The sequence below is a fragment of the Podarcis pityusensis genome, assembly GCF_964106645.2.
Source record: "Podarcis pityusensis genome assembly, chromosome: 8".
Taxonomy (NCBI): Eukaryota; Metazoa; Chordata; class Lepidosauria; order Squamata; family Lacertidae; genus Podarcis; species Podarcis pityusensis.
The window spans coordinates 48,404,705-48,429,404 of record NC_138033.1 but is presented as its reverse complement, the minus strand read 5'-3'; the positions used below and the strand labels follow the sequence as shown (position 1 = coordinate 48,429,404).

Genomic DNA, 24,700 nt, shown 5'->3' with positions numbered 1-24,700 from the left:
TACTTTTTATTTTGAAAAATGCAGCCTCCAGCTGAACCCTCGTTAAACATGCAGAAAGCTAAAATCGCGTTAAGCGATGTAGGGAGGTGAAAGCAATTTGGGAGCGGGTGCTGAATAAAGAAGGAGGCTCCCCCTGCCAGAAAAGCGCCCCCCGCGTAACCGAAACAGCTGTCGACACCAAGTTTCATGTGTGTGTGTGAGAGAGGGAAGAGCCCCCTCCCCTTGCAGCGTTCGGGATGGAGCCGGTCTCGCCCCCTGGCCGCCTTTGCAAGACCCGGGCGAGCGGGGAGGGGCCGGGGCGGTGGCAGCGGGAGCCCCGCCCGCGGAGCCTCACCTGGCGCGGCGGCTTTAAAGGCGCCGGGCAGGCCGGGCGGAGCCCCGCAGTGGTAGTAGCAGGCGAAGCAGGCGGGCGACGCGAGGGGGCCTCCTTCAGCCCAGGCAGCTCCAGGCGACGCAACGCGGGACGCGCCCGGAGCTCCGACGAGGTTTCTCTTTGCCGACGGCGGCGCTTTAGCTTCGGGTCGCGGCGATGGGGCTCCCGCGGAGCTGCCTGCGGCCCCTCTTGTTTCTCCTCCTCGAGGTGAGTACCTAACTAAGCGGGTCCCCGAAGGGCGGTGTCGGTAAACAGCAGATCCCGGGGAAGGAGAGCGGAGGGGCGCATCGGTGCCTTGGGCGAGATGTTGTTCCTCGAGGGGAGGGGGGCACAGGGTCACGTTTCCCTTTCCCGCTTCCCTGAGGCTTCAGGTGCCTGACTGTCCCTCCGTTTACCCCTCTCAGGTGGGGACTCTGCTAGCGGACCCGACGCAACCTTGCTCCGCTGGCTTCACCTCCAAAGTCTTCACCTTCGAGGTGCCGGACGGAGACCTGCCCCGGGGACACGTTTTGGGCCAAGGTGAGAAGGCGGCGGCGCGCGCGGGTAGAGGGGGATACCGTCTGATGACTTTGCCGGACCTGGAAGAGGACTGGGGGCTTTGCGTGCTGGGCCAGGGGAGGCGATTGCACGATTTCGAGTATTTTGTCTGAAGTGAGCCCCTCTCTGTGGCGTCTGGGCGCGCTCGCGTCTTTTTTTGGCTGTCCCTTCTTCTGCTCTTCCTCCGGCTTTGTTGCCCCCCGAGGTCTCCTGGCAGATCTTTTCCCTGTGCTGGTGTTATTTCGATTTCCCGTAGTATCGTTTATGGGGTGGGGCGGGGGTGAGATCCATCTCGGCAGAGCGCCTCGAGGGCTCCGGTTCGAAGATTGCGACAGGGCGACGGCTGCGACGGGCTCCTCCTGCAGCCCCGGGCGCTGCTTTTCTAATCCACTGGATTAGTCTTTTTTCCTACTCTTACAAACTGGACTGCGGGCTGACCACTGCCTCTCCGATCCCGCCGTTTCTGAGAGCTACGAGTGGGGTTGGCAAGCGTCACTCGCCCGTGGCCTCTGGCCCTTGAGGTGGCCGCGTTCCGCCTGGCGTGGCAGTACTGTTTGAAGTGTCCTGGAATGGGGGGGGGGTCTGCTTCCTTCCGGCTTACTCCTGGTGAGATGCTTTGTCCCCAGCCATTGTGCATGATAATCCTGGGCTGATGGCCCTTGATGGGTACCTGGTTGGGCCTGGGGGGCGGGGTAGGGCTTATTCCTGCGCAGCCATGTGCTCTCCCCTCCCCCGCCAGGTGCTTGTGAAGCTGTGCTGTCGGAGGGGGTCGGTGATGAGTTGGTTTTCCACAAGGTGTGGCTTGGAAATGACCAACTCAAAGGAATGGAATTCCTGGCAAGGCAATAAAGGAACTTCAGTTGTTGTGGGTTGATTCCCATAACTCTTGCGACCCTCATTACCTAGCCCATCTTCTGATAACCCCCCTCCCTTGTCTTGCCTTTTTGCAATTCAAATCCCAGCATAACCACAAATTGGTTGCTTTGGCATTAGCATAGTCTCTCTCATTTGCCCAACTTTCTCTCTCTAGTCCCATCTTTTTCTTCCTTCTGTGCTTAAGGCCCCCAAAGGTTGCTCATGAAATGCACACACACACACACCCCCCGCTGCCAGTTAACCTCAAAAAAGTTGGAGGTGCTTTGGTGGAAGTTGGCCCAAAGGGTTTGCAATTCTGACATCTGAGGGAGAAATCCCCAATGTTGTTTGTACGCAGCAAAAACAATAATTACATTAATTTTTTTTAAAAAATCAATTGTTTATTTCCCCAGGGATTCCGCCCCCAATACATTATGAAAACTTGTATTCTCATACCCACAACTTATACATCTATAGAACACATTATTACATGATCCACAAATCAGTATAGATCTTTGGAACTGTTATTTGGTTTTCTGAAGAATTGTAAATGAAACGAAGCTCCATCATTCTACAGTTAAATTGTTTTACTGTTTTACTGTTTCCATAGGCACCACCAAATCCATTGCCTGAATAAGCTTCAGCCAAGTTTTGCCTCTTGGTATAAGCTTACAGTGGGACAAGATGGAATTTGCTTCTATAGGGACTGAGGCTTATCATTACTCTTCATACTTATTGCTATCGTTAATAATAGTTACTGATATTGTAATTATCCTGTCTTCCTCCAAATAAGTTGTCCTGGCCACTTGCCCCCTATTTTATCCTCTCAACACCTCTGTGAGGTTGATTGGCTAGGTTGATTGAGAGAGTGAAAAGTCCAAGCTCACCTAATGAGCTTGGCTGCTGAATGGGGATTTGAACCCAGGATTCCCCAGTCATCACGGCACCATTCCTGCTTCTCCGGCAGCTTTTCCAGAGGAGGTTGTTGTGCCCTCAAGGCTGATCTCCCTGAGCCCCACTTGAATTCCTGTAACAAGGAGCAGATGGGCCTTTGCAGCCTTTGGACCAACAGAACTGGGCTTGGCTGATGTCCTACATTATGGCTTCCTCTGTTCCACTCACTGATGGATGAGAATGTTGTGTTCTTTCCTGAAGGTGGGTGCTACCTAAATTTCGTGATAGACCCCCCCCCAGGCACCTGCTGCGTGATGCCATTGAAGTTCTCTCCATCCTCCTCCATCTTTCTTGAGGTCTGCTGCTCCAGATGATGTTGATGGGGGCGGCGGGGGGGCAGGCAGGCTGGCCTAGCTGTTCGGCATGGCATCCTAATTGCCAGCAAATGTGTGTCTAGTTGTTTTGTGAAACAGGGACATTGTGCATGGAACAGAGGCTGGTCTGTCTCCTTTTCTCGGTCACCCCTGCCAGGAGCAGGAATCCGTTTAACTCTCTCTGTGCCAGTGACTTAACTCTCCCAGAGACCGAAACTGCCCCTTCTGCTGCAAGCAACCAGCTCTCCCTGCCTCCGCCTCCCCAAACAGAATTCCTTCCACCTGCCTTGGGGTTGGGAATGAAAGGCAGTGGCATGAGCAGTGAGAGAGTACTGGCACACTGGAGCTGGCCGTCCTCGCTCAGCAAGACCTTCCAGTGTTCGAAAGTGACCTGTTCACCCAGCCGTGGCCTAATCCAACCTGCACACAGTTTGCTGGCTGGCACCCAAAGCCAATTAAAAGGCCTTGCAATGCAAATGTTTGTGTCCTTTAGGTCAGAACCTGGGCTCCCTGCATAGTTTGGTGGGAGGCTCTGTAGCCCCAGTTTCGAGTTCACAAAACTTTCATCTGATTTCCCCTCTGTATGGTGGGGAATTCTCGATTTGCCCGATTACCGGTATGTGCCAGCTCAGTGCTAGAGCACAACGAGGAAATCCTGGCTGACTTAATCTCTATAGATTGGCCTCTGTTTCTCTGCTACCCCAGGGAGATGGTCCAAGTTGTATAGCATTATGATTTCATTGTTTGTTGCTCATGGTAGCCTCTGGATCTTGGAGGAGGAGGAAGTTTGCAGCTCCTGAAAGTGTCTGTTACTCTCCAGAGTGCAACTTCCAGTCATATAGGGCAGGAATACCTCCTTATCCATGCCCAAGGTGTAACTTAAAGCCAGGGCTTGGCTATGATGCATACAAAGTAATTAGAGCTTTTGTTCATGTGCAGAGTACATTTTAATTTCAGCTAAATAATTGCAGCATGTATATTTGAGACTCAGTAGCAAGACTTCCTGGCCGGTCAGTGTAGCTGCTGTGCAATCTGTATGTTTCTGCTACAGATTCCTCTTTATGCTTTTGCACTCTTAAAGTCTTCTTTTGTATACTGGTGATGATATCTTACCTGCTCCTTCACCGTAGGCTCCCAGGGTGGGTTACAGCACTTCAGTATTCAGTAAAAACTTTTAAACGAACTACCAAGTTGGTCCTGGAATGTGTGTGTATGATGTCAAGGGCCAGGGTAAACTGATACCTGACGGAAACTCATCAGAACACTTTGGCAGTTGCGAGTGGATTAGCTGAAATTACTGTAGCATCTCTCCGCCCGCCCCCGCCCCCCAGTTTTATCAAAGCTGTTATGCCGATTTGCTTTCTGCAACAGAAAGCAAACCTTCCTTCGAAGGTGGCTCTGTTCAGCCTTGTCCTCCATAGGACAAGGAACCTTGGTGGGTTCCTGGCTGTATTCCCTGCCCCTTCCAGAATTTGCCTGGTGTTTACTGAGTTGCTGAAGGAGGGTTTAATCTGCTGTAGCTGCAGCTCTCCTCACCTCTTTGCACAGCTTGACCTCCATAATGGAGGGGCCTTGAGATAAGAGCGCAGAGGGAGAGAGGGGGGAGCGAATTCCATGCATGCTGGAGAAAGGGGGAGGTCATGGTGGGGGGCAGGGCTGCACTGTAAGCTTGTTCCCCTGTTACCTGCTGTGAAGTGGGCCGAAAACTGCTTCCCCATGTGGGCACAGGAGCAGCCCCTGTGCCATCTCTTCTTTCTCCTGTTGGGCTCAGCAGCAGCACCAAGGGCTTCCTGTGCCCCTGTCCCTCAGAGGCAGAACAAGCTTCTGCCCCTGCTGCCCACTCAATGGAGGGCTGGAGTTGGAGCCCCAGTCCAGAGCCGAGTGAAATATAAGAGGTTAATTGCTAACTCCTTCGTTCTTGTTGAGGTGTGGCTGGCCGGGGATTAACTGCTCCAGTGACTGCACTGACTCAAAGGCTGAGTTAAGGCTTCAGGGGTAGGTTGCAGGATGTGATGGGGCCCTGCCTGCCTCTTCAGCCCCTGCTGTGCGCTCTTAAGAGGCCCCAGCAGACCTTTTGATTCCAGCCCTGCATGCGCACGTGACCATTAGGAGCTGCCTTGCTTGTGGAAGGAGGCATGGCAAACCCACTTGCTCTCCTCTGCTGCTGCCAAAGCCTCTTGGGGAAGGGAAGAAGGAAGCTATTTCCAGTAATGGCATACGGAGGGGTCTCTGCTAATGGCTTTGGGGCGCGTCAGATTCCACTAAGTGATGAGAGCTCAGAGATGGACTGAGATGGCTTTGACCTCCAAACCTTTCCATGCCTGATGTGCACAGAGTCGGAAGAGTCTGTTCTTTCCCAGCATAAATTCCGGTGCTTGTTCCAGAGAGGTCGCGGCTAAGCAGGCGCATCTCTGCAGTCACAAATCTCCAAGCTGGGAGGAGGAACTGCAGTGGGAATTACCCACTGGTATTCCACACTAGTCCTACTCTGAGTGGACCCTTTGAAGTTAGTGGATGCAAGCAACTTAGGCAGGCTCATTGATTTCAGTTGGTCTCCTCTGAGTAGGACTTAGCTGAATGCAACTCATAGTCCTGAATGTCACTGTTGGCAATGGGTCTTTCCTCTGCATTTTAGGACCAGTACAGGGTGATTTTGATGTCTTGAGGTACTTTTAAAAGATAAGCAAATTTGCTATGGCATACATTTTTTTTGGTGTGTGCAAATTTATTAATGAAGATAAAAGAAAAAGTGGAAGGGGGGTTAAGGGGGGAACAACAGCAAACAAAAAAGGCGGCTCATGTTGACAATACAAGAACCATCATACATTCATCTATCTTTACACATATAGCTCAGTACATCTCATTCCAATGTCCAGTTTGCTGACTCAAGTTCAGTTGCTGTTTATAAAACATGCAAGGACCTGGAGGCCTTCAGACTGTTGAGTAATAGATGGTATTTGTGTTTCCAGGCTTGTTATGGCATAGGTTTGCATGGAGGAAAGTCTGCTTGGTCAGATGCATGGATGTGCTGTCGTGCACATTTTGCATCTGATTTATTGAATTCTGATCCTCAAGCACTTCTGCCATAAGTGACTAAGGTGCCACAACACTACTTGTTCTTGCTGCAGCAGGCTTGACACACAGCTGCTACCTTTCTGGAACTTGGTATTTCTGTTCATGGGTTTCACACGCAGTTGCTGATGGCATCATTGCACGGCTCTGTGGGTTCTCTTGTGTTTTGTGCAGTGTTGCCTCCGGGGCTGGCCCCAAAACAGTTTGCTGCCTGAGTCAAAGGACAAGATGGTGCCTCCTCTCATTCCAGGTGCCGGAACCAACCAGATGGACACTTGAATCTTACTTCAGCAAGAGCAATGGGGCCACGTTCTCTATTGACCTGCTCAGATTGGCTGGGGCAACCATGTCAGATGGGTGGCATATAAATAATAAATTATTATTATATTACTGCAGTTGAAGGCAGGAGGCTAGCCGAGGCAATGTAGTGGCAACCTCATAGAGCACACAGCTCTGCACCCCTCAGCATTTACCGCCTGAGATGACTGTTTCCCTCTGCCTAACAGTAGGGCCAGTCCTAGCTGTTGCCATCAGTGGTTTGAAAGCTCTCTTGGAATATTAATGGCTTTCTCTAGTTCAATAAAGAAAGGAATTGTTTCATTTAGGGTCTCATTTCAGTTGTGGCTTTAGATACTCTCACTGATGGGGCATGACTCATGAGCCCTTCTGCTCTTCAGAGCCTCACAGTTGTTAATGGTGTCTGCTAATTACTGCAGGCTTTTCACTGTCTCTCAACAGGGCTTGTCAACAACAGTCAGATAAGCGTAGTTGCAAAAAGTCACTTGTATAATACTATCACTAATTGTCATCAGGGATTCTCTTGATCTCAGAGTCATTCTAGAGCTGTTCAAGCCCCTCTTGTACCCTCCAGATGTTTTGGGGGCTGCAGTTTCCCTCAGCCCCAGCCAACATGCCTGTGTCATAGTTCTAAGGAGCTGGAAAGGACCAGGTTGGAGAAGGCTGTTGTAGTTTCTCTAGTAGTTTCCCTGCAACACAACAAAATGTGTGGCACCTTGAAGACTTAGCAGGCTTATTGTGGCATCAGTTTCTATGGGTCAGACCCCACTTCTTTAGATTGTCTCAGCCTTTATACAACCAACCAATCACTGCATGCTGCAGATACCTTTTGCAGATACCATCTTCTTAGGAAGTCCATTCTGTAGAATGTAGGAATTGGGCCTTTAGTGTTGTGGCACCTGCCCTCTGGAATCCTTTCCCCTTGAATAATAGACTGGCAAAGTCCCTGTTGTCTCTTCTGCACCTACTGAAGATTTTCCTCTTCTGACAAGAATTGTAAGTTGAGATCTTTTCTGAGCACCTTTGGGAAGAAGCTTGAGATATAAATTTAATTAATAAAAGAAGAATAAATAAGGTCAAATCTGGTGCAGTTGGTGCTTTCTTTGTTGGCTCTCCCTGTATACAGAGGGTAAGAGGTTCGTAAGCTTCCACGGGCCAACTTCATCAGAAGTGTGAATCAAGTGGAGCTGACATTTCCTCCTTCAACTAGGCATTTTATCCTGTACATATGCAATCTGTGCTATTCCTTTCCTGGGGTGTGGTGAAGCATGGGCTGGGCATTCTAGCCTGTAGCCGCAAAGTCCCTTGGGATTCCTTTAAAGGAATCACTTTGTTCCACAGCCCATCTCCTGCTTGGCATTTTGTTTTGTTCCCTTATACAGTCATACCTTGGTTTTTGAATGGAATCCATTCCGGAAGTGCATTCGACTTTCAAAAAACGTTTGAAAACCAAGGTGCGGCTTCTGATTGGCTGCAGGAGCTTCCTGCACTCAATTGGAAGCCGTGTCGGGTGTTCAGCTTCCAAAAAACATTCGCAAACCGGAACACTTCTGGGTTTGCAGCGTTCAGGAGTCACAAGGCGTTCGAGATCCAAGGTACGACTGTGTTTATATCCTGCTTGCCTTTCCTCGTGAAACTAAAAGCTGTATCCACAGGCTTCGCATCCAGGCTCTGCTTAGCTTCAGCAAGGTGGTGGCCTCTGTGGTCAAGAACCTGCCTTGCATGCAGAAGGTCTCTGGCTCAACCCCCAGCAGCAAGTCCAGGTAGAATTGTGATAAACTCCTGCCTGAAATGGTGGAGAGCTGCTGCCAGTTGGTGTAGACCAGGCATCCCCAACCTTTGGCCCTCCAGATGTTTTGGACTACAATTCCCATCATCCCTGACCACTGGTCCTTTTACCTAGGGATCATGGGAGTTGTAGGCCAAAACATCCGGAGGGCCACAGGTTGGGGGTGCCTGGTGTAGACAATCCTGAGCTAGATGGACTGTTGATTTGACATGTAAGGAAGCTGCTACCTATGTTCCTCTACAGCTTCAGCCCATACCCTGGGACAGCATGAGAGGGAAACCAGCCTGCCCATCTCCTTTGATAGTCTTCATCCAGGTTCCATAATACAGGAGTAGGCAGACGCTGGATCTATTAGTAGATCTCTGGGGTCACTTGCCGTACATTGGCAAAGTGCTCTTGCTTCCAGATGGTACAACAGCAGCAACTAAAAGCCTCTTTCTAAATTAGGCTGTCTTGAGGGAGCAGGTGGAAATGAGGAGGGAAGACAGGAGTTGGTTTTTGTGTGGAAAAAGCTTGAGACTCAGTTAAGGGACTGAAAACACATTCCTGGGCTGAGCATATGCACTCAGAAAAAGTGCCATTTACAGTGGTGCCTCGCAAGAAGAAATTAATCCGTTCCAGGAGTCTCTTCGTCTTGCGGTTTTTTCGTCTTGCGAAGCGCGGCTTAGCGGCTATTAACGGCTTAGCGGCTTTAAGAAAAAGGAAACAAACTCGCAAGACGTTTCATCTTGCGAAGCAAGCCCATAGGGAAATTCGTCTTGTGGAACGACTCAAAAAACGGAAAACTCTTTCGTCTTGCGCGTTTTTCGTCTTGCGAGGCATTCGTCTTGCGAGGCACCACTGTACGCTTAAATCTGTTTGCCTACCCCACTGGTCCCCCCAGAAGGGGGAACCTGCTGTGGTTCTGGAGATGTTGTCGAGCTTCCGTCAGCTCCAGCCAGCATGACCAACGGTCAGGGCTGATGAGAGATGGGGTCCAACAATATCTGGAGAAAGGGCACCATCTCCCCATCTCTGGACTATTTGACTTCAGTTGGTGGATCTTGGGAGTCTAGTTTAAACAATGAGAAAGGAACAAGAGAAGGGTCTAATGTAGCCTTCGTCAACCTGGTGCCCTCCAGATGGCTAGGACTACAGCTCCCATCAGCCCCAACCAGCACGGATGGGAGTCATGGTCCACAGCATCTGGGGGGCACCAGGCTGCCAAAGGCTGGTCTAGAGTGGGCAGTGAAGCTCATCCTTGAAAGGACATAGAGGAACTTCTCTGCAACAAGCTCAAATACTTATCCCTTCCTATGACTGACTCATAAGTCACATGATTGAAAGCAGGGGCTATAAAGAGGCAGTGAAACTAGTTTGGGCTTTTATGGAAAGTCTCAGGAAGTGCATCATGCATCTAATACTGCCACACAATTTCCTGGTGGGAAGGGCATATTTTCCCAGAATCCAGAGCCAAGGCCCTGGCTGCTGCTTCTGCTGCTGCAGTCGATTTAGGGTGTGTTGCGGATGCCTGCACTGGTGACACAAGAATTAACGTGTTCGGAGGCTTTGCGAGTTGGCTGGAAACAAGAATATGGGGAGAGGCAAACTAATGTTTGAGGTGGGTACACTGCCTCACCATGTCCCCCTCAATATTTGAAGCAAAGTGGGAGACATAGTAGTGGCATCCTGGTGGGGTGGGGATTTTGACTTGTTGTTTATGGGGTTCTACTATTTCACAAAACCTATGTTGTGTTTGTTTGGATCTGACCTCCCCGGAATTCAAAATGCTTCAATATTCTTGTCTTAAGTACAGGATGCAAAGCCCTTTTTAGCCAGGGAGCCAAATTCTCTTCTGGGCAACCTTCAGAGGGCCACATGCCAGAGGTGGGCAGGGCCAGTGGTAAATGCCGGCAGAGTAATTAATGAAAATTTTACAGTGGGCTGGTTTTTGCACACCTCTATCCTACATCCCATACCCAAGGCATTCACGGTCAGAGTTTTGTCAGTCAGGCAAAAATATTCAAGGAGGTTACAAAGCAGGGGCAGTGACCTGAGGACAGTTCTGAGGGCCAGACAGAGGCCTGGTGGGCCACATTGGCCCTGGCCTGAGGTTCTCCACCCCTGCACCAAGACGTTGGAATACAGTTTGTCCAGGCGTGTGCATGTACATGCAGTTGTACACACTAGAGCCTCCCTAATAGCTACCCAATTTCTATTTCTTACATCTGGTGCAAAATATATTTTGTTCTCCTGTTGTTGGCTGGACAAGCAGGCTTCTCAACTTGTCTATACTGATGCAAATGCTGCTGATATCACTCCCTGAGAGCCAGTGTGGTGTAGTGGTTAAGAGCGGTAGTCTCGTAATCTGGGGAACCGGGTTTGAGTCTCCGCTCCTCCACATGCAGCTGCTGGGTGACCTTGGGCCAGTCACACTTCTTTGAAGTCTCTCAGCCCCACTCACCTCACAGAGTGTTTGTTGTGGGGGAGGAAGGGAAAGGAGAATGTTAGCCGCTTTGAGACTCCTTAAAAAGGGAGTGAAAGGCGGGATATCAAATCCAAACTCTTCTTCTTCTTCTTCTTCCCTGACCATTATTATTTGGGGGACATGGTGGGGTCTCCATCTTATGAGCTGCAGCTGAAATATGAGGCCAGGACTGGGAGCAAAGTGGACGCTTTGTTGTTTGCATTGGGAAAATCCAGATAATTTGATGATGACAAGCAGCCCACTTTGTGACTGGGTGTGGGTTCAGTCCTGTGCAAGAGGGGAGCCCCGTCATATTTTGTTTAAGCCGCGGTGGGCTTCTGCTTCCAAGGCCAGTCAGTGGGATCTGTTCTGGCACGCACAGAGGGCTTGGCTGCTTGCTACATCAGCAGAGCAGAGTGCTCTAATCAGTCTGGACTAAGCCTGGAGTTCTCCTGCTGCTGCTGCTGTTGCTCTGGCCGGTGCTGCTCAAACACCCCCTTGCTCTGCAGGGGCTGTGCAAGCAATTCAAGGTTCTCCGAGTGCCAATCCATTAAAGGGCAAACAAGACCCCTCCCATCCATTTGCAAGACGCTCTCTTGAATGCAGTTGAGATCTTTCAGTGCTTCCCTTCCTGGGCGATGGCTTATCAGCAGCACATTCCAACTCTCCTCCTCCAAACTCTTGCCCCCTCAATTAGGAAACTTGTTTGCACATGTGCCGAGACAGGTCAAAGTTTGGCTGGCCCTGATAAGGGTTGCTGATGCTCAGAGGGGATCTAAATAACCTGGACTGTGAGCTGCAGATGGCATGGAGGATCAGTCAGGGCCAAAATACCTCTCCTCTAGGGGTAAGATTTAATTCTTAATGTTATTGAGTGGAGCTTTTTCCTGCTAGGCTAGGATCCAGGCTGACGCAGCCTCTTTTCCTTCTCCCTCCCTCTCCCTCCCTCCCCAACCCCCCAGTCCAGTTTGCAGACTGCCAGGGATGGAAGCTGGCCTCGTACACAACAGAGGATGCCAACTTCCGGGTGCTGCCCAATGGGACGGTCCTGGTGCAGCGCCAAACGCGGCTCCATGGGCAGGAGACGACCTTCGCTGTGCATGCCTGGGATTCCACGGGCACCAGATCCTCCTCTGCCTTGGTGACTGTGCTGGTGCGGAACAAAGGCCCTCCTTCTCCAAAGGTAGTGTGCAAAGCAGCTGGCAGGGGCCTCGGGGGAGTGCAGGTGGCAGACACCATGGCAACCTTTGTCTTTTGAGATTGGCTGCTGTGGTGGAAACTATGCTAATAGGGCAAGGCTGTACCTCTGCAGGTGGAATGCACCTCTCTGAGGAGGGGCTCCGTTTGCCACAAGGAGGGAAACTCTTCCTGCTACAGAAATAACTCTGGATTTCCCCACAGTCTTCATTTGCTCTAGCTTCTAATTCTGTTGCTCTTGGGAGATTCTTTTTTGGTGTTTTCAAAACTGGCTCCTTTTCTGGGTTTTTGCAGAGAATTTCGATGGGTACTTGCTCTCCAGAGGAGGACATTTGGCTTTCCATGGAGGGTTAGAATTGTACAGTGGTACCTCAGGTTACATACGCTTCAGGTTACAGACTCCGCTAACCCAGAAATAGTGCTTCAGGTTAAGAACTTTGCTTCAGGATGAGAACAGAAATCGTGCTCCGGCGGCGCGGCAGCAGGAGGCCCCATTAGCTAAAGTGGTGCTTCAGGTTAAGAACAGTTTCAGGTTAAGTACGGACCTCCGGAACGAATTAAGTACTTAACCTGAGGTTTCACTGTATATAGAATTCCCTATTCTGAAGCTGCTGGTAGGCTTAACTGGGCCAGCTGCTACTGGCGGGGGCTGCTGTCAGCTGTTCTCAAAGCAATTGACAGCGACCTCCCCACACTGCTGGCCTTGCAGCCTGCAGTGCTAACAGACCTGCCACCTGCCTTCTTTCCTTGTTGATAGTTGGATAGGATATGGGTGCAGTCAAGGCACCAGAATAGCTCCTCTTACTCTGCTCTGTTGTTTTTGCTCTGCCTTCCCCAACCTGTGGGCTCCCAGCTGCTGGAGCTGATGGCAGTCCACCCACACCTGGAGAGCAGCACCTGCTTTGGGAAGGCAGCTGCTGTTGCAGAGGTCTCTAAAACTCTTGGTCCCTTCTTACAGGAGGAGTTTGAGCCTGCCAGCCAAGCAGAAGTTCTGTATTTCTCCCCGGCAAAGCCTGGCCTGAAGAGGCAGAAGAGGGACTGGGTTATCCCTCCCATATCCGTTCCTGAAAATGAAAGGGGCCCGTTCCCTAAGAACCTTGTTCAGGTATGGCAGATTCCTGTGGTGATGGGGGTGTCTGTGGGCCTTGCCCCAGAGGTAACAAGGGCATATGGATTCATTCCCAGGGTATTTGTGCTTAATGCCCCCTTTTATAATATGTTGCTTGAGGCTGCAGGTGGCTGAGCTTTTCGGATAGTGAAGGGTGCTCAGTCTTCCCGAACCAGCAGCCCTTTACAGAAAGTGAGCATCCAGTGCTTTCTGCAGCATCTCCTATCTTTCTCTCCCTGCCTCAGATCAAATCCAACCGGGACAAAGAAACCAAGATCTTCTACAGCATCACCGGTCAGGGTGCGGATAGCCCTCCTGAAGGAGTCTTCATCATTGAGAAAGAGACAGGCTGGATGAAAGTGACTCAGCCACTGGACAGGGAGAAGATTGACAAGTACCATGTAAGGGAACTCTTTGAACTAGCACCCAGGAGACCAGGGTTCAAATCCCCATTCGGATTTGAAGCACACTGAGTGACCTCGGGGCAGTCACTGCCTCTCACCCTAACCTACCTCACAGGGTTGTTGTGGGGACTAAGTGATGGCGGGGGGCGGGGAGGGAAGAACCATATATGCCACCTTGAGCTCCTTGGAGGAAGAAGTGGGATATAAATGTAATAAATAAATAAACCAGGCCCCCTGTTGGGTTTAAGTCTGTCTGCAGGCGTTTAGGCTGGAAGGATGTTCCTCCCATCAAATTAGAAGCAGAGGAAGGAAACTTCCAGGCCACAGAAGTGCTTTAAATGTGGCTCTCCGTCTCCCTGCAGCTTTTATCCCATGCTGTGTCTGAGAACGGCAAACCTGTGGAAGAGCCCATGGATATCGTCGTCAAAGTCACAGACCAAAATGACAACAGGCCTGAGTTTACCCAGGAGGTCTTCAGAGGGTCTGTCTTGGAAGGGGTGACACCTGGTAAGGAGGGGGAGGGGGTTGGAAGAGGGAGCAAATGGCATCATGTGGGTGGGGGGGAGAGGGGGCCCCTCTGGGCTGGTTATGCGCACTCTGTCTTCTCCTATTTGCTATCTGGCTGCAACAGTGGGTGGATTTCCCCATGCTTTTAAAGTTAAAAATAAAGCAAAATCTGGCACCACCACACATATAAATGTCTCTTCTAACTGGGAACTATAACAATGCTTATTTCAATAAAGAAGAAAAAGTCCCCCTCTTGATAGATAAATCAAACATCCACTTTGCAAATTTACTAATTCTGTTGGCTTATTCATTTTGGCAGCAGATTATATTTCCAAAACTAAGCCTTGATTATACAGTGGACGGGTTTGACCATTTTCATTGGATGCTTATGGTTGAAGTGGAGATTTACGTATACTTCAGTGGTTGATTATGCAAGTATGTGGTGGTGTCAGATTTGAAAAGAGGCATCCTCATTCTACTTACCCAACTTGTTTCCATCCAGAAATTGTTGGACCACAGCTCGCATCACTCCTAACCATTGATCAAGCCTGCTGCGGTTAGTGGGAGTTGTAGTCCACCCACATCTGGAGGCAATAAAATAAGAGAAAACTGCCCTAAGGTGTTCAAAACACCACCTGCTCTTTTGTTTTCTAAAATATAAGCAAGCCTTGCCATGTGCTTCTGAATCTCTCAATCTAGCACAGTAGCAGATTAGATGAGAGCCAGTGTGGTGTAGTGGTTAAGAGCGGTAGTCTCGTAATCTGCGAAACCGGATTCGCGTCTCCGCTCCTCCACCTGCAGCTGCTGGGTGACCTTGGGCCAGTCACACTTCTCTGAAGTCTCTCAGCCCCACTCACCTCACAGAGTGTTTGTTGTGGGGGAGGAAGGGAAAGGAGAATGTTAGCTGCTTTGAGACTCCTGAAGGGGAGTGAAAGGCGGGATATCAAATCCAAACTCTTCTTCTTCTTCTTAAATCGGTTGTTGAAAACTAATTTCTTACTCCAGCCAATGACACTGTCCAGACCAAGAAGCCCTTGAAACAAAATATCCTGTCCAGGAGAAAAGGGACACTACGATTGGCTCAAACCCTTTTAAGCTTTTGGCATTTTGGGAGTTGTAATCCAAAATGCCCAGAGGGCACCAGGTTGGTGAACGATGGTGCAAGCTATGGGAGGGCTAGAGCAGCTAGAGCAGAGCACCTGTGTTGCAGTTGCAAGGAACCCCAGTTTCAAGCAGAAACAGTCATAGGCTCGATAGACAGATTTTGTTTGTCTTTAAGGCTGCTGCTTCATATGCTGGGCATTACATTCACTCTCTCCTTCCCTGCCCCACCTCCTCCTTCTCCCTCTTCTCCCTCCTCCTCTGCCATCCCCTTTGCCACCAAACTAGGCACCTCCGTGATGCAGGTCACCGCTACTGATGCAGACGATGGCATAACACAACTCAACGGCGTCATTGCCTACTCCATTTTGAGCCAGGTTCCCGAGGTGCCCCACAAGCAGATGTTCGCCATCAACAAGGCAACAGGGGCCATCAGTGTGATTGCCAGTGGCCTGGACCGAGAGGTAAAAGGCCAGCACGGAGGGCGGGGAGCCATATAACTGGTGGAGTGGGTAATGGGCCTTGGCTGCCTGGGGGAAAAGGCAGCATCGCAGTAAGTACAGTGAATAGCTAAACTCTGGGATCTGTTGCCATAAGAGGTAGTGGCGGCCAACAATTTGGAATGGACAAATTCCTGGAGGGCTGTGTTCTTGTGATATGGCAGTATTTCTTGTGATTCCCAGCAACTGGCTTTTGAAGTGGGGACAGAGTGCTGTTTTGCTCATGTCCTCCCGGTGGGCTTCCCAGAAGAGGCATCTGATTGGCCACTGTAAGGACAGGATGCTGGAGTAGATGAGCCTTTACATTTTAGGGCTGTCTTTCTGTTCTGAAGTAAGTACCGCTGGAGCAGAGAAGAGTTTTAGCTCTAACCCTCTTCTCAAACCTCAGAAGTCCTTCCTTTTTGGAGAGCTGCAGGATCCTGGACATGAATTCATCTTCAGATGATTTGTAGGCCTAGTGGGGCCCAGGGAGGTCTGCTTTGCTATTCCCAGATTAGACACAAATCCGGGCAGGAGGTGTGGTTTCAAGGCTCTAGACCTGGTTTGCATGTGTGAGAATGTCTGCAGTGGGTGGCGTACTTTTTCCACAGGCTACAGAATGAAGGAAGAGACGCTTTTACTCAAATGGAGCCTTTGTCAATCCGTCACTAATACCAACCACAATACTTGCCTCTTCCAGAGAGTGAGCGAATACACACTGACCCTGCAAGCAGCAGATTTGGATGGCGATGGGTTAACTGGCACCGCAGTGGCTGTGATAGAAGTTGCAGATGTAAATGACAACGCACCGGAGTTCAAGGAGCCAACGGTAGCAATCCTGCATTCTTTGGAGGGGAGATGCACATGACATTGGGGTGTCTCAAGGGATCAGACAATGCAGCAGCTCCTCTAAATGCTTAGGGTTTTGTAACTGTTTTGTAGACAACTGCTGCTTATAGCAACCCCCATTGTTTTAGATCTTCCTGGTTGCAAAACGGCCTTTGGCTTATGTGGGTCAGAAATTTCATCCCAAAGCCCCAACAGGATAGGCGCACAAATAATTCCAGCAGACTGAGGACTGCTGCTGACAAGGCCACTAGGAGTTTGCATACTAAGCTGAAGGGGTTGGGGACTGGTGGGTGGCTGGGTTGTGTAGTGCATGCATGATGGGGCTGTGCCTTGCAAGCAGAGAGGAGCATTTCCCTATCTGTGCAGCTAACTGGGTGGTTCCACTTCTCCTAGTACTCTGCAGAAGTACCAGAGAACGAAGCAGGGCTGGAGGTCGTGAGGCTGGCTGTGACTGACAAGGATGCGGTCGGCTCCCCAGCATGGCTTGCAGAGTACAACATTGTGCAAGGCAATGAGGGGAATTCCTTCACCATCTCCACTGATCCAGAGACCAATGAAGGCATCTTGAAAACTGCTAAAGTAGGTGCTGGAATGTGTGTGCTTGTACACCTGTTTTATTTAGCATTTTTTTTGTGCTGCTTAATCAGCAAAGTATCATTTAAGCGGTTGGCAAAGAGTTGTACAAAATATTTATGGGTAGGGTGGGGAATAAAAGCAGGCTTTAAAAACAGTACACATTATAAAATCAGAATATAGATAATATCAACATTTAAAAAAACCTAATAAAACAGCATGCCTAGATAAGCTTCCCTATGTGGAAAAGGTTTTAACAGGTGCCAGAAACAGTCCAATATGAGGTGCCTGTTGGATATCAATGGGCAGGGAGTTCCAGAGAACACTCTAAAAGATGAATGCCTTGTAAATGTGGAATAAATTTTTGTGACACTTGTAAAGCTGCCATTTCCCATGCTAGCACAAAAGAGAAAGCAATCAGTAGAGTAGGGCTAGCATTAACAAAAACATCAACCCGCTTTCTAGTTGGAAAACAGCAGTTTCATGATGGAGAGCTAGTATTTATATATTTGCATTTTCTTAATTTCAGGGGAGTGGCTTTCGGGGCTATGGGACTAATAATAAAATGTCAGGTGGACATAAAGATGGATCTGGGAGTTGAGTTGAAGAATCACCTCCTGATTCATTGCAAGTCTTCAGTAGATCTGTGCATTTAATCAAACATGAGGACTTAGGAACCTGTTAGGATGCTGAAGGAGCAATAGCAGCAATGCTGTAGCCCAGCTGTGCAAAACATCTGGTGGTTGGCAAAGACTGCTGTTGCAGTAAGGTAGTTTACCTAGTCCAAGAGACACACAGAGAGAGGGAGGCAAATGCCCTTGGCTCTAGTTCACAACAGTGGTTGCTGCAGTTGCCCTCCCTGGCTTTGCCACTCCTCTCCTGCTTCAGCCCCAGCAAATGCCAGTTCCACATGTCTGGTCTTTTCCTTGTTTTTAGGGCTTGGACTTTGAAGCAAAGAAACAGTACTTGCTACAGGTAGCTGTCACCAACCAGGCCCCTTTTGTGGTGAAGCTCCCAACCTCCACAGCTACTGTGATAATCAACGTGAAGGATGTGAATGAGGCCCCAGTCTTTGCGCCTCCCATCCACAAGGCAGAGGTTTCAGAGGACATCCCAATAGGGCAGAAAGTCACCGCATACACGGCACAGGACCCAGATAAGATGCAGTCCCAGAAAATCAAGTAAGCATTTCTGTTGCTGGTTGGCCAGGAGTTGAACCTAGTGGGGTGAATAGTGTTAATAGGCAGGCAGCATTGGCTTAATGGCTCAATGAGAGGTGGGTGGAGATCAATGGGGCTGATCGCCGATAGCAAAAGCCACATCAGGCTAGGCTTTGTTGCTTCTAAACATTTCCATCTTCCAAGAACGGGATGTCCATCAATGCTCTGTGGCTCCGTCTTAATAAATGGAGCCCTGGGTGCTTGAAAGGGAGGGCAGGAAATGCAGGGAAGGTAAAGTGATACCTCTTAATGGACCAGCTCAGGTTGGTGTTGAGAAATGTGCAAGTGCCGCAGAATGTAAGGAGAAGTCAGTCTTGAGTTTCAGAGCAGGCCTGCAGGCTCCCTGGATCAATAGCAGCTGGTCAAATGAGGCTGCATTTTATCTGCTTTTGAGTTCAATGCAGCAAGCTTATTGTGCTGAAGTCAAAGGCATGATGTTGGCCTGATCCAGGGAAAAGATTGAAAGTAAGATAAATTGCATCTTGAAAGATGTGTGTCTCGAGGGGTAGGGATTGTTTACCTTTCCCGCTGGGGATGGGGCAAAAAGCAGCGCTTCCAAAATGCAAGTACGCTGCCCCACAACCCTTTTCTATGTGGCTCACTTGTGATGCATTGTTCTCAAAAAACAAGGGAGGTATATATTTTAGATGGTTAAGATCCTTGTGCGCACAGAAAAACTGGGAGATCAGGGAGGAGGAGAAACTTGAGCCAGCTTTTCTGGCATGCTAAGTCTTCCACCTGCGTCCCGAAACAGGACCCATCCTAACATTGCTGTAGCAAACAGTGTGTGCGAATTAGCCCCAAAGCTGAAATTCTCAGGGGCTTTCTTGCTGGCATGCCTTATAAGACACATTCCTCCTTTTGTGGTCCCTTGGGATTTAAACGTGTTCTCTCCTGCCAGGTACTCTATGGGGAATGACCCGGCTGACTGGCTGGCCATCCACCCGGAAAACGGCATCATCACAGCCAAGAGCAGCCTGGACCGGGAGTCCCACTTTGTCAAGAACGACACCTACATGGCCATTGTGCTGGCGGAGGATGATGGTAAGCTCTGTGTGGTAGGAGGGACGAGTCCCCTGCCCTGGGTCACCATCTCTTGTGGGGGGGGGGAGGGAATCAAAGGACTCTTTGTTGGCCTGTGCATCAGCCGCCTGGGAGCTTCCCATGTGAGGGGCACGTGGCTATGGAGCTGCAGCCTCCTCACAGCCTGTCACGAGAAACCACATCCCAGACCTTGGCAGTTTATCTGTTTAGGAAGTAGAGACAAGGGCAGAGGCGGGTGCAACCCAGGCCTTCTGAAGACACAAATCAGGGGTCCCAGACAGCCTCCTGCTGGCTGACGAGGATGGGAGTGAGATGCAGCCACAGGCCACAGTGGATGGCAATGGGGAAGAGGAGGAAAATGTTCATTCACATATTACCCGGGGCACCTCTTGCCCCTACCCTACCCCACCCCACTTTCTGTTTCTCTTGAGAAGAACAGTGTTGCAAGGACTCACTTGGGGATGATACACACAGCACCACAGCCACAACTCTTACTATGCAAAAGTCTCACAGTCTGTGCTTAAAAAAAAGAAGTAGGCTAATAAGCCACATTGTGCAGATTAATGCTGAATTAAGCATGCTCTTCTCAACATTGCATGCATTTTGAAGAGGGTTTAATGCTCTTCAAAAGCCAAAGCAAATGGAATATATAAGCTGTGGCAGTTTGAGCATCAATCTTAAATAAAAAGCCTATTTGACTTGACATACTTAAGCATGTTTTACTTCAAGAAATCATACACAACACAGATCCTCAGAATAAATTACATTAAAGCAGATAGTTGGCACAAACCTGAATGTTTTGCACATGTCCTCATTCTGTGTGTTCTGAACTTGCTGTTTGTAATTGGTAAGATTCTGGATTCCTTTATGCTTGGTTCTGTTTTGTTTTTGCAAAGAGCAACTCTTGGAAGCAGGAAGCCATGAGAGAGGGTCTGTAGCTATACAGGACCCAGAAGCTCCATCATTTGCATGCTGGACTGTAAGGGGACACTGCCAGCCTTTATTAAGGCCTATCTCTGACCATATCCATTAGAAAAGCTCTGAAACCTGTGGACATAATTTGAATGCCGGGCTCCTGGCATTCTCTGCAGAATTGTGTCTGGGAAGGTGTGGCAAGTGAGTCTGGGCCAGACTATAGCCCTTCCTCTTCCTCATTCATCTCTGTTTCTAAAGCCACCTTCTTTCCATCCTGCTCCAAACAGGAACCCCTCCAGCAACCGGGACGGGCACCCTCCTGTTGACCCTGCTAGATGTGAACGACAATGGCCCCGAACCCGACCGGCGGGAGATCATCGTCTGCAACAGCAAGCCAGTGCCCCAAATGTTGCGCATCCTGGACAAGGACCTTCCCCCCAACACCTCCCCGTTCCGTGCAGAGCTTCTCCACAACTCGGAAGAAAATTGGGCTGTCGAGATGGACAACAAAGGTGGGGTGAGCAGTGGGGAGGAAATGGGGTGCCCTTCCAGAATAGCTGTCCATGGTCTGTGCTGGAACAGGAATCTTCTCTCCTTTGGCAGCAATGCCCAAGTGACTCCCTCTTCTTAGTTCTCCCTTCTCTCCTCCCCACTTTCCCCACAAGGTCTTAGCCAGCCAGAGATGGTTATTCCCTGTTCCCTTTGGGACTTAGGAATATCCCAGGGAAGCCAGTTGCTCTGGCTGGGGTGAGCTCCCCTGTCTGCACATGCTTGGAAATCCTTTTTCTAAGACAGTCTACTTGGGTAAGGTCCTACACTGTGTATGGCCGTCATTCCTTTTCAGCAGGTGCAGCTGAAGAGAATTCATTAGCTGAGTGTTAACGGAATGCTTCTTTCGGTGGCCATAATCCATTCCCAATGAGCCGACTCCCTTCCTGTTTCATTGCGCTTATGCTCTGGTTGTTCCTTTTGCAGGAGAAATTGCAACCCTGACACTGTTGCAGCCCTTGAAGCAAGAGACGTACAAAGTTTACCTCCAGCTCTTTGACAACCAGAACATGGAGCGGCTGACGGTCCTCACAGCAACTGTCTGTGATTGTGAGGGGCATACAGAAGGGTGCCCGGGTCCGCAGGGGACTGGCATTGAGGCTCCCATCATCTTAGCCATCCTGGGAGCCATTTTGGCTGTGCTGAGTAAGTGTGCAGGTCACTGTCCTTCTGTCTCTGTGGGCAGAGTGGGGGAGTGAAACCATGGAGGGCAACTCCTTATACCAGAAGTTTTCAAGCTTTCTGAGTCCACAGCTCCCTTGACCATTTTTTCTGAGGCACCCCTGTGGGGCTTAGGAGCCCAGTTATGTCACCCCTTGCCTGCCAAGCTGGCAGCATCTCATCCTTTTTCGAACATGCTCCCTTGTGGAGTGTTCCCTCAGTCTCCTTCCTTAGGAGTCCTCCGGGCAGTTGCTGATCTCTGAGCTGATCCCCTGCCCCATAAAGAGAGGTGCCTTCTTACACTGCCCCACAGGGACCTGGGAAGCACCGCCTGGCTAGCCCCAGAGGCACAATTCGCCTGTGGAGCTTGTAGCCAGGGCTGCTACAACAAACAGCTGTGCAAGCCTTTGGGAGGCATAGACGCCTGCTTCCAGTAGAATCTCAGTTCACCCTTCCAAAACCTGGTGCCCTCTCTTTTGAACTCAACTCCCTTCAGTTCCAGCTTCATATAGCCATGCTGACTGGGGACTGATGGGAGTTCTGGTCCAAAACACCAGGAGGGGGCACCAGACAGGGAAAGGCTTGCTCCTCTGACATGAGTGCAGAAGCACCTGCTAAGATGCTGTGCTGAGTCTCTGTTTCTCTCCCAGTTATCCTGCTGCTGCTGCTCCTCTTTGTGCGAAGGAGGAAAGTGGTGAAGGAGCCTTTGCTGCTCCCAGAGGAAGATACCCGGGACAACATTTTCTACTATGGTGAAGAGGGAGGTGGCGAGGAAGACCAGGTGGGTGCCCCTTTGGCTCTATCCAATTAAAAGGAACATGAGCAATTGAGGAGGGGTCTTCTGTAAAGGATGTGCTGTGTTGCAAATGTCTGATGGGACTATAGTATTCTCAATACGTGCAATGCCCCCAGAAGACTCTCCTCCCAGAGATAAGCACGGTCTTTTGCTGAAAAACATGTTCCATCGTGTACAGCTGTCCATCCTCTACAGCCCACAATGGGTCAGGTGGTGTTGTGACCTGGTCTTCATCCTCTCCAAGTGTCTTCCCCATTTTGTTCCAGTACCTCCAGTTGCCTACCATCAACATCTAAATGGCAAGGAAGGGGATGCAGCTTCCTTGCCCTGTTGTATTCTGCAATTTTCAAGCTGCAGAGCCTCTGCATCATCTTTTCTCTCTCCTCTCCTCCCCCTTCCTCTGAAAGGACTATGACCTCAGCCAGCTACACAGGGGCCTGGATGCTCGTCCAGAAGTCGTCCTCAGGAACGATGTCCTGCCCACCCTTCTGCCAGCTCCACAGTACCGCCCGCGCCCTGCAAACCCAGATGAAATTGGCAACTTCATCCATGAGGTAAAGTTGGAGGAGGAGGGTGCTGAAAGGGAACGCCGGTCGGCAATCTGCTTCACATCCCGATGTTGTTGGGCCCAGCTCCCAGCACCCCCAGCCAGTATGGCCAGTGGTCAAGGATGGCGAGTTGTAGGGAGAGCCACAGGTTTACCACTCCTGTTGCACAAGGCAAGCAAGTGGTTAAAGCTTGAGTGTGCATGTCTGGGGAAACCCAGCCAGATGGGTGGGGTATAAATAATAAAATTATTATTATTATTATTATTATTATTATTATTAATAATAATAATAATAATAATAATTTAGTTTGTCTTTTCATACTGTTCTTCAACCCCTAAATAGTTTCTAGAAGTCTGTCCTTTCAGTTTGGTACCATTGAAATTGACGGGCAGCAGCTTTTTTCGGTTTCCCAGCTGTGCTGCTGGAGACTCTGCAATCCACAGATGACTAAGACTGATTTTACATACTGATTTTACACCCCACATCTCTCACATGAATGTTTGTTCATTCAGAAATAACTATCCATTCTACCAGATTGCAATGTTTATTTCTTAAGAGAACTGCAGTTTGAGAAAAAGTTTTCCTGCACAGTTGGTTCTTAGCTCTGGTGTAAAATGTGAAATTCCTCTTGACCCTTAGAGATATAACTGGCTGTTTTATACAGCTGAGACTATTATTATTAAGAATCACATTCCACGAGGCATCCCAAAGTTATTTAGAATATACTGAAAACATATATAAAACTATTACATCTATAAAGGCAGCATCTCCCCTTGCTCCTGCAGAACCTGAAGGCGGCAGACACGGACCCCACGGCGCCCCCCTATGACTCCCTGCTGGTGTTTGATTACGAGGGCAGTGGCTCCGAGGCCGGCTCCCTCAGTTCCCTCAACTCCTCAAGCTCTGACCGGGACCAGGATTACGATTACTTGAACGACTGGGGCAGCCGCTTCAAGAAGCTGGCAGACATGTACGGCGGGGGCGTCGACGACTAAGAGCCATGGGTGGATTTTTGCAGCCCAGAGACTGGGTGGTTGTGGCTGGCTCTCACCCCTGCCGTTGGGGATCTCTGCAAGAACCACATGTTCCTCTTTCCCAGCAAAGCCTCCCTTGCGTTGCACCGGCTCCTGTCCGAATGCCAAACACACTGCATCTCCTTCTTGGGTCCCTGGTGGCAACACCTGAAGCCCTGAGAAGGACCCAGCAGCTTCCTGGCAGAGTGTCTGGCTTCCTCTGAACTCACAGGCTGCCTTCATGAATGTGCCTGCGAAGGCTTTCTAGCCAGATGAGCGATGCTGTATGTTACCTGCCTCTGAGTGCCTCTTGATGAAAGCGTCATCCCTTGCCAAGGAACCTGTCAGCATTCAGGGAGGTCTGCATTCTGTACCCTGGTTCCAAGAGAGGGCGTGTGTCAGAAGATGCCCAGTTCTCGCTGCTGGAGCTGATGTGTGTTCCACCCATATTCATTTGGTGCCTCCGTACGAGATGCATGGAAGGACTGTGGGATGGGGCAGGTGTGGTGCATGGGGATGTAGTAGCTGTGTGTGTGTTGTAGTGGAGCAGCCCTGCCCAGACTCCTGCGATCAGCTGGGGCACCTGCTCCCCATTGGCTCGGCCCCCAAAGTGCCAGCAGTCCTCTTAGAAACTCTTGGCTGCTTTTTTTTTTTTAAATAAGCATCTCCTAAGTGCTCCTAGGTCAGTTCTTTCCTACTTTTAGGTACGAAATAGACTTGGTGTTAAGCTAAAGGGTTGGACAATCAGGGTGTAAAGTTTTAATAAAGGATTTTCTTTTTTAAACATGGGTGTTTTCTCTGAGCCTGCCTGGGGTGTGTGATGGGAGAGCATCAAGAGTTGCTCAGGGATGTCACGGGGCACCAGAGCCTACCCTGAACTGAAAAGTAAAATGTATCCAGGAGAAAAACAAACCCACAAGCCTATGTCTGTCCAAATGTTTTGGTCTACAACTCCCATCAGCCCCAGCTATGAGGGGCTGACCCTCTAATCAGTTTTTCCCACCTACCTCTCTCATCCTCACTCTCTCTGCACCCAACTGCATTCTACTCATGTAAAAACACACTGATTTTTGGACCGTCCGCAGGCCGGATTTAAAAGG

The 24,700-nt window shown here is 49.8% G+C and overlaps 1 protein-coding gene across 1 annotated transcript; it reads left to right on the top strand.

Moving 5' to 3' along the window:
• The first annotated feature begins 375 nt into the window (after positions 1-375).
• On the top strand, positions 376-24,384 carry LOC308483668 (B-cadherin-like). The gene is made up of 16 exons (XM_081017769.1): positions 376-580; positions 778-892; positions 11,600-11,820; positions 12,793-12,939; positions 13,188-13,343; positions 13,709-13,853; positions 15,243-15,418; positions 16,134-16,262; positions 16,676-16,861; positions 17,792-18,036; positions 18,977-19,119; positions 20,322-20,546; positions 21,010-21,228; positions 21,894-22,024; positions 22,447-22,593; positions 23,373-24,384. The coding sequence occupies exons 1-16, from the start codon at positions 530-532 to the stop codon at positions 23,580-23,582; spliced, it is 2,646 nt and encodes an 881-aa protein (XP_080873895.1). The 5' UTR covers positions 376-529; the 3' UTR covers positions 23,583-24,384.
• The last annotated feature ends 316 nt before the right edge of the window (positions 24,385-24,700 follow it).

Bases quoted from the DNA above. Each gene is read 5' to 3' on its own strand.
- LOC308483668 (XM_081017769.1), top strand. From the start codon at position 530: ATGGGGCTCCCGCGGAGCTGCCTGCGGCCCCTCTTGTTTCTCCTCCTC. The intron at 12,940-13,187 runs GTATGGCAGATT...TCCCTGCCTCAG, and splicing joins TCCCTAAGAACCTTGTTCAG to ATCAAATCCAACCGGGACAA. The intron at 22,594-23,372 runs GTAAAGTTGGAG...TTGCTCCTGCAG, and splicing joins TTGGCAACTTCATCCATGAG to AACCTGAAGGCGGCAGACAC.